At 43.1% G+C, this 12,079-nt stretch overlaps 1 protein-coding gene across 2 annotated transcripts in view; it reads left to right on the top strand.

Annotated features, from left to right (window-relative positions):
- Positions 1-12,079, top strand: part of RETSAT (retinol saturase) — a 33,059-nt gene that overhangs the window by 7,229 nt on the left and 13,751 nt on the right. For both annotated transcript variants that reach the window (XM_075601737.1, XM_075601736.1), the window contains 2 exons: positions 6,555-6,664; positions 7,463-7,629. In XM_075601737.1, coding sequence (XP_075457852.1) covers positions 6,555-6,664; positions 7,463-7,629 — 277 coding nt within the window. The remainder of the gene's footprint in view (positions 1-6,554; positions 6,665-7,462; positions 7,630-12,079) is intronic.

Raw genomic sequence — 12,079 nt, 5'->3', positions numbered from 1 at the left:
AGGGGGGCGCGACCATGGCGGGGCATATCTTCCCTTCCATTGGCCGTCTGCCGAGCACGTGACCGCGTCGCGGCATGAGAAGATAAAATTCTTGTCTTCCCTGCCAGCGCACGGGTTACAGCGCTTTACGCTTTACGTGCATGCCGCAGCTCGCACACGCAATGGCCACTACGGACCTGACCTTATATCTCACAAGCAGATCCCTCATTACCTCTTTGTATCTGTTTGTGCAGGTTTGTCCTCACCTGTATGTAACTGTTTATGTAATACTAGCTGATATACCCGGAGTTGCCCGTGATGTAATGTTCTGCCTCCCCCATCCTCCCTCTCAACTCCCTCCCCCCCCCCTCTTCACAGCTGTTCAAGCTTCCCCCCCTTCCCTCCTGACTCCCTCCCCCCCCTCTCTCCTGACTCCCTCTCTCCCCCCCATCTCTCCTGACTCCCTCTCTCCCCCGATCTCTCCTGACTCTCTCCCCCACCCTCTCTCCTGACTCCCTCCCCCCCCTATCTCCTGACTAACTCCCCCCCCCCTCTCTCTCCTGACTGAATACCACCCCCCGCCTGTCCGCTGTGCGCCGCCATCTTACCGGGGGCAGCTGCAGGAGGAAGGGGGTCCTTCCGGAGGCTGCCTGCCCACTGCCTGTCCCCCCGCCGGGGAGGGAGGGAAGTGAGCATTGGCGGCTGGGGCAGGAGGGCCGCGCCGCGCTTCCCCTCCGTCCGGGAGCCGGTGGGGGAGAGGGAGAGGGGGAGAGAGAGAGAGAGTTGGGTGACGTCATAGAGCCACCAATCTGATTGGCCAGAGGCTGAGGACCAATCAGATTCACCGCAGCTAGTACCAACCTTTCGATTTTATATATTAAGATACATAAATCTTACATAGTTACATAGTTACACAGTAGATGAGGTTGAAAAAAGACGTACGTCCATCAAGTTCAACCTATGCTAAATTTAGACAACAGATACTTTATCCTATATCTATACTTATTGATCCAGAGGAAGGCAAAAAAAAACCCCATTAAGGGGAAAAATTAATTCCTTCCTGACTCCAAGAATTGGCAATCGGATTAATCCCTGGATCAACATCCTTCCCATGTATACTTATTTGGTATATCCCTGTATACCTTTCCCATCTAAAAAGATGTCCAACCTTTTTTTGAACAAATCTATTGTATCTGCCATCACAGTCTCTATGGGTAATGAATTCAACATTTTAACTGCCCTTACTGTAAAGAACCCTTTCCTTTGTTGCTGGTGAAATTTCCTTTCCTCCAACCTTAAGGGATGGTCCTGAGTCCTTTGTACTGCCCGTGGGATGAATAGTTCTTTTGAAAGCTCCATTTATTGTCCCTGAATATATTTGTATATAGTTATCATATCCCCTCTTAGACGCCTCTTTTCTAATGTAAATAAATCTAATTTAGCTAGCCTCTCCTCATAAGTTAGAATGTCCATCCCCTTTATTAATTTGATGGCTCTTCTCTGCATTCTAGTTCCATAATGTCTTTTCTTAGGATTGGTGCCCAAAATTGTACTCCATATTCAAGGTGTGGTCTTACTAATGCTTTGTAAAGGGGCATAATTATCTTTATTTCCCTTCCATCCATTGCCCGTTTGATGCAAGATAAGATCTTGTTTGCCTTTGCAGCTACTGCATGACATTGGGCACTATTGCTAAGCCTGCTGTCTACAAGCACTCCTAAATCCTTCTCCATCAAGGATTCCCCCAATATATCTCCATTTAATTTGTAAGTTGCCTTTTTATTCTTGCATCCCAAATGCATAACCTTACATTTATCTGTATTAAACCTCATCTGCCATTTACCTGCCCACGTTTCCAGTCTCTCCAAGTCCTTCTGAAGAGAAATTACATCCTGCTCTGATTCTATTACCTTACACAATTTAGTATCCCATTCACGACTTTAGCCCAACCTGAAAAAGTTCCATTTATGACAACCCTCTGTTGTCTGTCCTTTAACCATTTTTCAATCCAGGTGCATATATTATTACTGAGTCCAATTTTCTTTATTTTGCTCACCAACCTCTTGTGTGAAAAGGGATGGCCCCGAGTCCTTTGTACTGCCCGTGGGATGAACAGTTCTTTTGAAAGCTCCTTGTATTGTCCCTGAATATATTTGTATATAGTTATCATATCCCCTCTTAGACGCCTCTTTTCTAATGTAAATAAATCTAATTTAGCTAGCCTCTCCTCATAAGTTAGAATGTCCATCCCCTTTATTAATTTGGTGGCTCTTCTCTGCACTCTCTCTAGTTCCATAATGTCTTTTCTTAGGATTGGTGCCCAAAATTGTACTCCATATTCAAGGTGTGGTCTTACTAATGCTTTATAAGGGGGCATAATTATGTTTACTTCCCTTCCATCCATTGCCCGTTTGATACAAGATAAGATCTTGTTTGCCTTTGCAGCTACTGCATGACATTGGGCACTATTGCTAAGCTTGCTGTCTACAAGCACTCCTAAATCCTTCTCCATCAAGGATTCCCCCAATATATCTCCATTTAATTTGTAAGTCTCCTTTTTATTCTTGCATCCCAAATGCATAACTTTACATTTATCTGTATTAAACCTCATCTGCCATTTACCTGCCCACGTTTCCAGACTCTCCAAGTCCTTCTGAAGAGAAATTACATCCTGCTCTGATTCTATTACCTTACACAATTTAGTATCATCAGCAAAGATGGAGACTTTGCTCTCGATCCCAACCTCAAGATCATTAATAAACAAGTTAAAAAGCAGGGGTCCCAGTACCGATCCCTGAGGTACTCCACTCACGACTTTAGCCTAACCTGAGAAAGTTCCATTTATGACAACCCTCTGTTGTCTGTCCTTTAACCAGTATTCAATCCAGGTGCATATATTATTACTGAGTCCAATTTTCTTTATTTTGTACACCAACCTCTTGTGTGAAACCGTATCAAAAGCCTTTGCAAAATCTAAGTAGACCACATTAACTGCATTACCCTGGTCTAAATTCCTACTTACCTCCTCAAAGAAACTAATAAGGTTAGTTTGGCAAGATCTATCCTTCATAAATCCATGCTGACTATTACTAATAATTTTGTTTTCCATTAGGTATTCCTGAATATTATCCCGTATTAAACCTTCAAGTAGTTTCCCTACTATTGAAGTCAGGCTTACAGGTCTGTAATTTCCCAGTTGTGATCTACTGTAGCTCCCCTTTTAAATATAGGCACCACATCTGCTTTACGCCAATCTTGTGGTACTGAGCCTGTGGAAATGGAGTCCTTGAATATTAAATATAATGGTTTTGCTATTACTGTGCTTAACTCCTTGAGAACTCTTGGATGTATGCCATCGGGGCCAGGTGCCTTATTTAGTTTAATTTTTTCAAGTCGCTTATGAACTTCTTCCTCAGTTAACCAATTGTTCATTAATATGGAGGTTGTGGCTTCCTCCTGCGGCACTACTATTGAACTTGATTCTTCCCTGGTAAACACAGAGGCAAAGAATTTGTTTAATACCTCAGCTTTTTCCTTATCTCCAATAATCTGCCTACCCATCTCACACTGAAAGGGCCCTATATTTTCTTTTCTCCTTTTTTGTTATTAAGGTACTTAAAGAACTTTTTTGGGTTGACCTTACTTTCTATTGCAATCCTTTTTTCATTATCCCTTTTTGCTAATTTGATTGCCCTTTTGCAATTTTTGTTACATTCATTATAATTCTGATACGATGTCTCTGTCCCTTCTGACTTAAAGAATCTAAACGCCTTCCTCTTCTGGTCCATTTCCTCCCCTACCTGTTTATTTAGCCACATTGGTTTTGACTTATTTCTTTTATACTTATTACCCAAGGGTATACATTGATAAGTGTGCTTTTCTAACAATGTTTTAAAGACTGCCCATTTATCTTCTACATTTTTCCCTGCAAAAACATCATCCCATTGTATTACTACTAGATTAGACCTCAGTTTATTAAAATCTGCCTTTCTAAAGTTTAAGGTCTTTGTTGAACCCAAGAAATCTATTTTTTGATAATTTATTTCAAATGAGACCATGTTATGATCACTGTTACCTAAATGTTCCAGGACTTGAATATTTGTTATTACTTCTACATTGTTTGATATGACCAAAAACAGAAATGCCCCTCTCCTGGTTGGTTCCTCAATCATTTGGGACATATAATTGTCTTTAAGCACCCCAAAAACCTGTTTCCTTTTGTTATAACGCTAATCTCATTGCCCCAGTCTATGTCTGGATAATTAAAATCCCCCATTATGCAAACATGACCCAGTTTTGATGCCTTCTCCATTTGCAAAAGTATTTTAGCTTCCTCAATCTCACAGATATTTGGTGGTTTATAGCATATTCCCACAAACATTTTCTTAAAACTTTTACCTCCACTGCTAATTTCTATCCACAAAGTCTCTACATTTTCATCATTCCCTTCATAGACATCATCCCTTATAATAGGTTTTAGATCCGGTTTAACATATAAACATACTCCACCTCCCTTTCTATTTGTTCGATCCTTCCGAAAAAGAGAATAACCCTCTAAATTAACTGTCCAGTCATGAGTTTCATCCCACCATGTTTCAGTAATGCCTATGATATCATACTGCTCCCTTGCAGCTATTAATTCAAGCTCCCCCATTTTATCTGTCAGGCTTCTTGCATTAGCAAGCATGCATTTCAGGTTTTTTTCAGCCTGTACTATTATCTTATCTGCTCCTTCCTTTCTGCGCCCACTTTGTTTAGTCTTTAGAAGTTTTCTAGTATTATCAGTATTTACTATGGATGTCTCACTGCTTGTCAAACTTGCACTTGCCCTCATTCTACCTCCATACCACCTTGTATCCTCATCTATTCCATTTAGTTCATTATCTGTTTCATTCCCCTCCCCCCTCCATCCTAGTTTAAAATCTCCAACCAATTTAGCATTCTCCCCCCTAGCACAGAAGATCCCTCTTCATTGAGGTGCAATCCGTCCCTAGAATATAGATGGCACTTCTCAGAAAAGGAGTCCCAGTGCTCTAAAAACCCAAACCCCTCCTTCCTGCACCACTTTCTTAGCCATGCATTAACCTCCCTGATTTCTGACTGTCTCCCTGCGGTAGCGCATGGCACTGGTTGTATTTCAGAAAATACTACCTTGGAGGTCCTTGCCTTTTAGCTTTTGGCCTAGATCCCTGTAATCATTTTTTAGGACCCTCCATCTTTATCTAACTTTGTCATTGGTGCCAACGTGTACCAAGACCGCCGGGTCAATCCCAGCCCTCCCCAACAATCTGTCTACCCGATCCGCAATGTGCCGAACCCGAGCACCCGGGAGACAATAAACTGTTCGGTTCATGTGGTCCCGGCAACAGATTGCCCTGTCTACCTTCCTAATAATGAGTCCCCTACCACCACAATCTTTCTTTGTATCTGAGCATCCTGAGTCCCCACTGTGCTGGAGGAACTATTCCCCTGGCTGCTAGAGGAATTAGTCTCCCCCAGCCTTGCCATTTCTGCCCCAACATTCCCAATATCTTCACTCAACATGGCAAATCTATTGGGATGTGTCAGCTCAGAAACGACATGCCTCTCCTTATTGCCCCTGCTTCCCCTTCTAACTGTCACCCAGCTACCTACCTGCTCCTCACTAACAGCAACCAAGCTACCTACCTGCTCCTCACTAACAGCACCACCATCTGCACCACTAGTCGTAGCAAGGGCCTGCTCAGTGAGCTCTAATTCCCTTTCAAGATTGCCAATGTCCCACAATATTGCAAGTTGCCTCTTCAGATCAGCAATCTCTGACTCTAGAGAGACCACCTGCTCACACCTCTCACAGCGGTATGCTCCTTGGAACAGCTGCTCCAAGTGCACATACATGTGGCAAGATGTGCATTGAGTGGCATTTTCAATCCTGCTCATTCTAGCAACTATGAAGTTTAGAAGTACTAACAGTAAACTGTACTTCAATAAACTATACCTTGTTTAACTGCTTCTGGTTCTAACTGCACACACTTTAACCAACCAGCACTTCAAATCAACCACACAGATCAGTCAGTACACGCAAGCTCAGGATTCGTTAGAAGCCTCTGTTTAAATAGGGACACCCACCAGGTGTGTTAGGTTATCAATTAACTAACCCCACCCACTGCAGGTGTGTTAGGCCAGCCAATTAACCAACCACACCCACTCTGCCTCAGGCAGGAGAAAGGGAAAAAAAAGTTACAGGCTTCAAATTACAACACACTTTAAAAATAGATTAACCCACTGCACACTCCCCAAAAACAGCCACCCCTGCTAGTATAACCAGTACTTCCCTTTCCTTCTGGTTCTAACTGCACACACTTTAACCAACCAGCACTTCAAATCAATCACACAGATCAGTCAGTACACAAATCTGTACCGCACTATGGAATATGTTGGCGCTTAATATAGAAACAATAATAATAATTGATCTTCCATTTTAGAAACCACTGTTTTTCTTATATCAGGGGTGGAAGGGCAAAGAGAGGCATGTGTGAAAAAATTTTGGGGTCCTGTATCTTCTCTCTGACTGGAGACCCTCATTTGTTTTGCAGAAACAAACGCTTTTTTGATGGTTCTCGGGACGAAGCCCCGAATAAAATTCCAATGTTATACATCTCCTCACCATCTGCTAAAGACCCCACTCACGAGGAGCGCTGCCCAGGTAACTAATATGAGAGTCTATCGCTTCCCCTCCCCATGAAGACTCTAACCCCCCATCTATTAACATATACATTAGACTCCAGCGACAAGGAGGAGCACCACCCCGGTAACTAATATGAGACCCTCCCTATTCCACATATACATTAGATCCCAGCAATGAGGAGCGCTTCCCGAGACCCCACCCAACCTACTGTATTTACAGTACATTACACATTTCCAGAATACATCTGCTAGCTATTAACGGGTGATTAAAATGGCCACTGCCATTTACTCATGAAAAGAAAATATATGTCAACTTCCAAGGACTGAAATCAGTGAGATTTTTAATTAAAATTTTTAGCATTTTAATGTTAAAATTTATCAGTGAGACACTGTTAAAGTCTACGAGACTTCAGTGCTAAAACACAGTGAAACTGACTCCAAATTGGTGAGACACCGAGAAAATCGGTGCGAGTTGACAGATCTAAGAACTTGCAAGGGGGACCTCTGAAAGGGAGATGAAAAACATGTGAAAATAACATATAATTATTGCGGCGTCCCTGAATCTGGAGACGAAAGTGGGGTTCTCCTCTTCTGTTTGTTTATGTACCAGATCAAGGAACCCAATCTCCCCTGAAAAACGAGCTGTCAAAGGCCATGAAGAAGCCACTACGATGTCATGGGAACCCTGGAGAACCAGATCCCATGACATAGTGGTTACGTTATAGGGCACCCAAAGTGTTAACACTCCTAATTTCTGACTTGTTGCACAAACATGTTAATGGCACCATCATGTTCGCTCTCTACCCACAATCCACAGGGAAGTCAACGCTGACTGCACTCAGCTTTGCTCGCTATGAGTGGTTCAAAGAGTGGAAGGACCAGAAGGTGCAGAAGCGTGGAGTGGATTACGAGAGTGTGAAAAACGAGTTCGCAGAGGCCATGCTGGAGACCACCATACAGATCTTCCCCCAGATCAGGGACAAGGTAAAAGGAGGTAGAGGGGCAAGAGAAGGAGAGGGTGGCAGGGACAGGGGGACGAGGAGAGGACCAGAGAGAGGGAGACCATAATTCATGTAGCCCTCTTTCCCCCTTACAAAAGAGACTACCGGTAATGCCGTTACCTGTTGGCTCACAGAAGGCCAGAGCCTCCGCCACTGGGAGCCTGGGGTGATCGGATATCCACTTTGGTGCAGCGCCTCCACCTGTAAGGGTTCCTGACGCAGCAGGATAAGCCCCTCCCAGGAACAATTACCATTAATACACACACGTCTGTATATATAATTCCAACCTGTACTGTACACCATCAATAGAACCTTGTACCAGACAGTATAACAACCCCCCCTCCCCTCCAACTCAGTACCTCTAATGAGTGTCCCCAAAGTACATTAGGTGCTCGGCACCAATACCCTGGTATCCTTTTCCCCAATGTCCGGACCACCCAAAAGTGTAGGGAGTAGCACTACCCCGTGAGTTGGTGGTGCACTTTGTGAGGTACCTGCCGAGTACTCCAGTACTCGGTGCGGCCGACTTAGCGATGGGGATCCACTGATCCAGCGATGTCGTCGTCCGTGATGGCGTCCGCCTCTGCGTTGGGTGGTCTCCGGTAGGAGGGTCCCACCTTTAAGAGTCTTTATACGTAGGTGGTCTGATCCCAGACCACAGGCCGCGAATCACTGTGTGGCGTCTTTACTGTGTCCCTGACACTAAACAGTAAGAAGGGGGAAGTGTCCCTATCTAAGGGGCCTTCCCTGAAGCAACCACAAACTACACTTGAGCCGGGCCTATCAGGGTCCTAAGGGGACAAACTAGACCTAGCCGAAGAGCCACAGGCTCCTGTGACACTACCTACATGTCTGGCTCCTTTCTCCAACTGGCGTGGTACCTCTGAGTGCGCCAAATGTATCTCTCTAACTGCCGAAATTCTAGCAGCCCTATTGGCTGATGTGCGCCACCTGACTAACAGCCCCTGGGGCTGCTGGGAGCTGTAGTTCCCTTGCGGAGCTGTGGGTGTAATGGCCACCGCTTCACTAGCTCCTGTGCATGCAGGAGGTGGAGCAAGATGGCCACCACGCAACTCCTATCCTTATGCGCATGCGTGAACCGTCTGCGCATGTGCACGTATAAACAACATGGCAGCGCCTTACGAAGGGAGCCGCCGGGAGTCTCCGGCGATCCAGTCACCCTCCCTTTCAGCCTGCTATTACCCCCGCAGCTACCGGAGGGAAGCCCAGTGGTGGACCTGGCTACATACAGATCAGGTACAAGGTAAAAAGGGGGAGAGGAGCAGAGAGGAAAGTATGGTGACGGGGAGAGAGGCAGGGACAGAAAGGAGGCCTCACACCTAAGGGACACTTAACTTAACAGTAGAGGGAGCAAGGATATGGAACAAAGGCTGTTAAAGGGGGGAGAGAAAATACTGTGAAGTGAGGAGAAGGGACAGACGGGTGACAGTGGCAAAAAGTGAAGGAGGAGCAAAGGGGACAGAAGGACAGACGCAAGGGACTGTTACAGCAGGAAGGAACACATGGGACCGACAAGGTACAGTGACTACTGTTTGTTTCACACTGTCCCCTGCACTTCTTCTCTCCCCTATAAATCAGTGGAGGCAAAGATACAAAGTCGAATTACAAAGGGTGGGTAGGGGAGTGGGGGAAAAAGCTCTTGCTACTGTCCTGAAAATGGTGCCAGGGGTTAACGGAACTGAAGGGCACAAAATACTTGCAAGGGCAAGCAAAAGAACCCCTTTTAAACAAGCACTCATAAAGTGAAAAAGTGTATTTAAAATAACTAAACCTTTAATAAATGCTAATGGGTAACAGTGAACACAAAACACTTAAAAAACAAATTAAACAGCTAATTCCCAGTCCTTAAACCAAGGCTGGTTAACATGTGAATCTAGGGTATGGTAGTTACCTGGCAAAAGCAGAATGGATGTTTAGCTGATGCCTCAGTGTGGTATGTAGCTGTAGAGATAATTATATGTCTATCACGGACAGAACGAACTGGACATATAAATTCATACCTACACTGACTAAATTGATTCAAAGAGTGTATTTGTGCTAATGTATTAATATACTTAATGTATATGAATCAACCAAAATATATATATATATAAAAGAACCCTAGAGACGGCGCGTAAATATAACATTGATTAAAAAAGCTACTATGTAGCTAGATTGAAGCTGAGAATGAAAATGTGTGGTGTATTGAAAATATCAGCATATCACTTTACACATTATCTGTTTGTAGTCAAATACCTCAGCATATATAGGAGTTCTCACAGAGATAAATCTTAGACTAGTGAGAAACTTCCCACGGACTTCCGTGGAAACAGCACAGTATAATAGGACAGAGTTGTATAAGTAATAATTGATATAAAGTGCAATAATACATATGTCAACAGTGTGCAAGAATATAGTTTGCAGATCAGATCTAAATATTCAGATGTATATATTGTAGCACTAGAAAAAATCTAGGCACCTCCCACCCGGTGTGGTGTATTCATGAACACCACCGGACTTTAAGTTATCCGGGTGAGGAAGAGGTTAAACTAGGTATATCACTGGAGTACTCTATATACCTTCCACCCGGTGTGGTGTATTTGTGAACACCACCGGACCTTTAAATAGCCGGGTAAGGAAGGGGTTAATATAGGGTTATAAGCTAAACCCCATATGTGTATACTAGATCCTCGTAATATATAATGTACTATATACAATTCTAGTCAGTTGTGGTGTATTGGTAAACACCACCAAACATATTGATGACAGGTCTGATGGTGTTATTAGCGCAACCCCCTATGCAAATAGGTATAGTCAGTTATACATGCGGTCGTAGTTACTCTAAGTTGGAGCACAAAGTACACAATATATTCTCAGTGTGTGCCAGGCATGAGTTGCAGGGACTCCACCCGGCGTGGTGTATTAATGAACTCCTATATATGCTGAGGTATTTGACTACAAACAGATAATGTGTAAAGTGATATGCTGATATTTTCAATACACCACACATTTTCATTCTCAGCTTCAATCTAGCTACATAGTAGCTTTTTTAATCAATGTTATATTTACGCGCCGTCTCTAGGGTTCTTTTATATATATATTTTGGTTGATTCATATACATTAAGTATATTAATACATTAGCACAAATACACTCTTTGAATCAATTTAGTCAGTGTAGGTATGAATTTATATGTCCAGTTCGTTCTGTCCGTGATAGACATAATTATCTCTACAGCTACATACCACACTGAGGCATCAGCTAAATATCCATTCTGCTTTTGCCAGGTAACTACCATACCCTAGATTCACATGTTAACCAGCCTTGGTTTAAGGACTGGGAATTAGCTGTTTAATTTGTTTTTTAAGTGTTTTGTGTTCACTGTTACCCATTAGCATTTATTAAAGGTTTAGTTATTTTAAATACACTTTTTCACTTTATGAGTGCTTGTTTAAAAGGGGTTCTTTTGCTTGCCCTTGCAAGTATTTTGTGCCCTTCAGTTCCGTTAACCCCTGGCACCATTTTCAGGACAGTAGCAAGAGCTTTTTCCCCCACTCCCCTACCCACCCTTTGTAATTCTACAACCAGCGGTTACCCCGCATTCTTTGTAGCTCTTAGCACGCCACTACAATATGGCAGGTTTTCTTACGACCATTACTGACTTCTCCAGCTTGCAAAAGGAAGCTAGTGATATGTTTTCATCAGAATCATGCACTAATCCCACCCCAAATGATGACATCAAAAGTTACTTTATTAACTTAGAACGGCTTCGAATAAAACAAGCTAAAATGTGGTGGGAAGTCACCAGCATTGAAAATTACCTTCTGAATAATATTACACCTAGGGGACTGAGGGTGAATGTGGCCCCGTCTGCCCCGCCTTCAGAAGTAGATTTTCTGAAATCCTGGGAGAAAATCTTAACTCAATGTTCTATACAATTAATGGAACTAATCATATCACATGAAAAAGACAAACTAGCAAAAACGACTGAAGAATTAAATAAATGCCTGACTGACGTACCAACATGGAAAGGGAGTGAAGATTTTGATACATTGGAGATTAAACTAAAAAACAATGTATCAAAATTTACAAATGATCTTAAAGCACGGAAACAACGCTAATATTTACGTGACATAACTGACTATACCTATTTGCATAGGGGGTTGCGCTAATAACACCATCAGACCTGTCATCAATATGTTTGGTGGTGTTTACCAATACACCACAACTGACTAGAATTGTATATAGTACATTATATATTACGAGGAATATTAAATACACTTTTTCACTTTATGAGTGCTTGTTTAAAAGGGGTTCTTTTGCTTGCCCTTGCAAGTATTTTGTGCCCTAAAGATACAAAGTCCCATGAAATTCAGGGATCGCCTAGTTGGGTGAGGGGTATGTGACACAAGATCCCCTCTCTGCATGTATCTGT

This window comes from Ascaphus truei, chromosome 5 (genome assembly GCF_040206685.1).
Source record: "Ascaphus truei isolate aAscTru1 chromosome 5, aAscTru1.hap1, whole genome shotgun sequence".
NCBI lineage: Eukaryota > Metazoa > Chordata > Amphibia > Anura > Ascaphidae > Ascaphus > Ascaphus truei.
The sequence above is the reverse complement of the archived record's forward strand: the minus strand, read 5'-3'. Positions and strand labels throughout refer to the sequence as shown.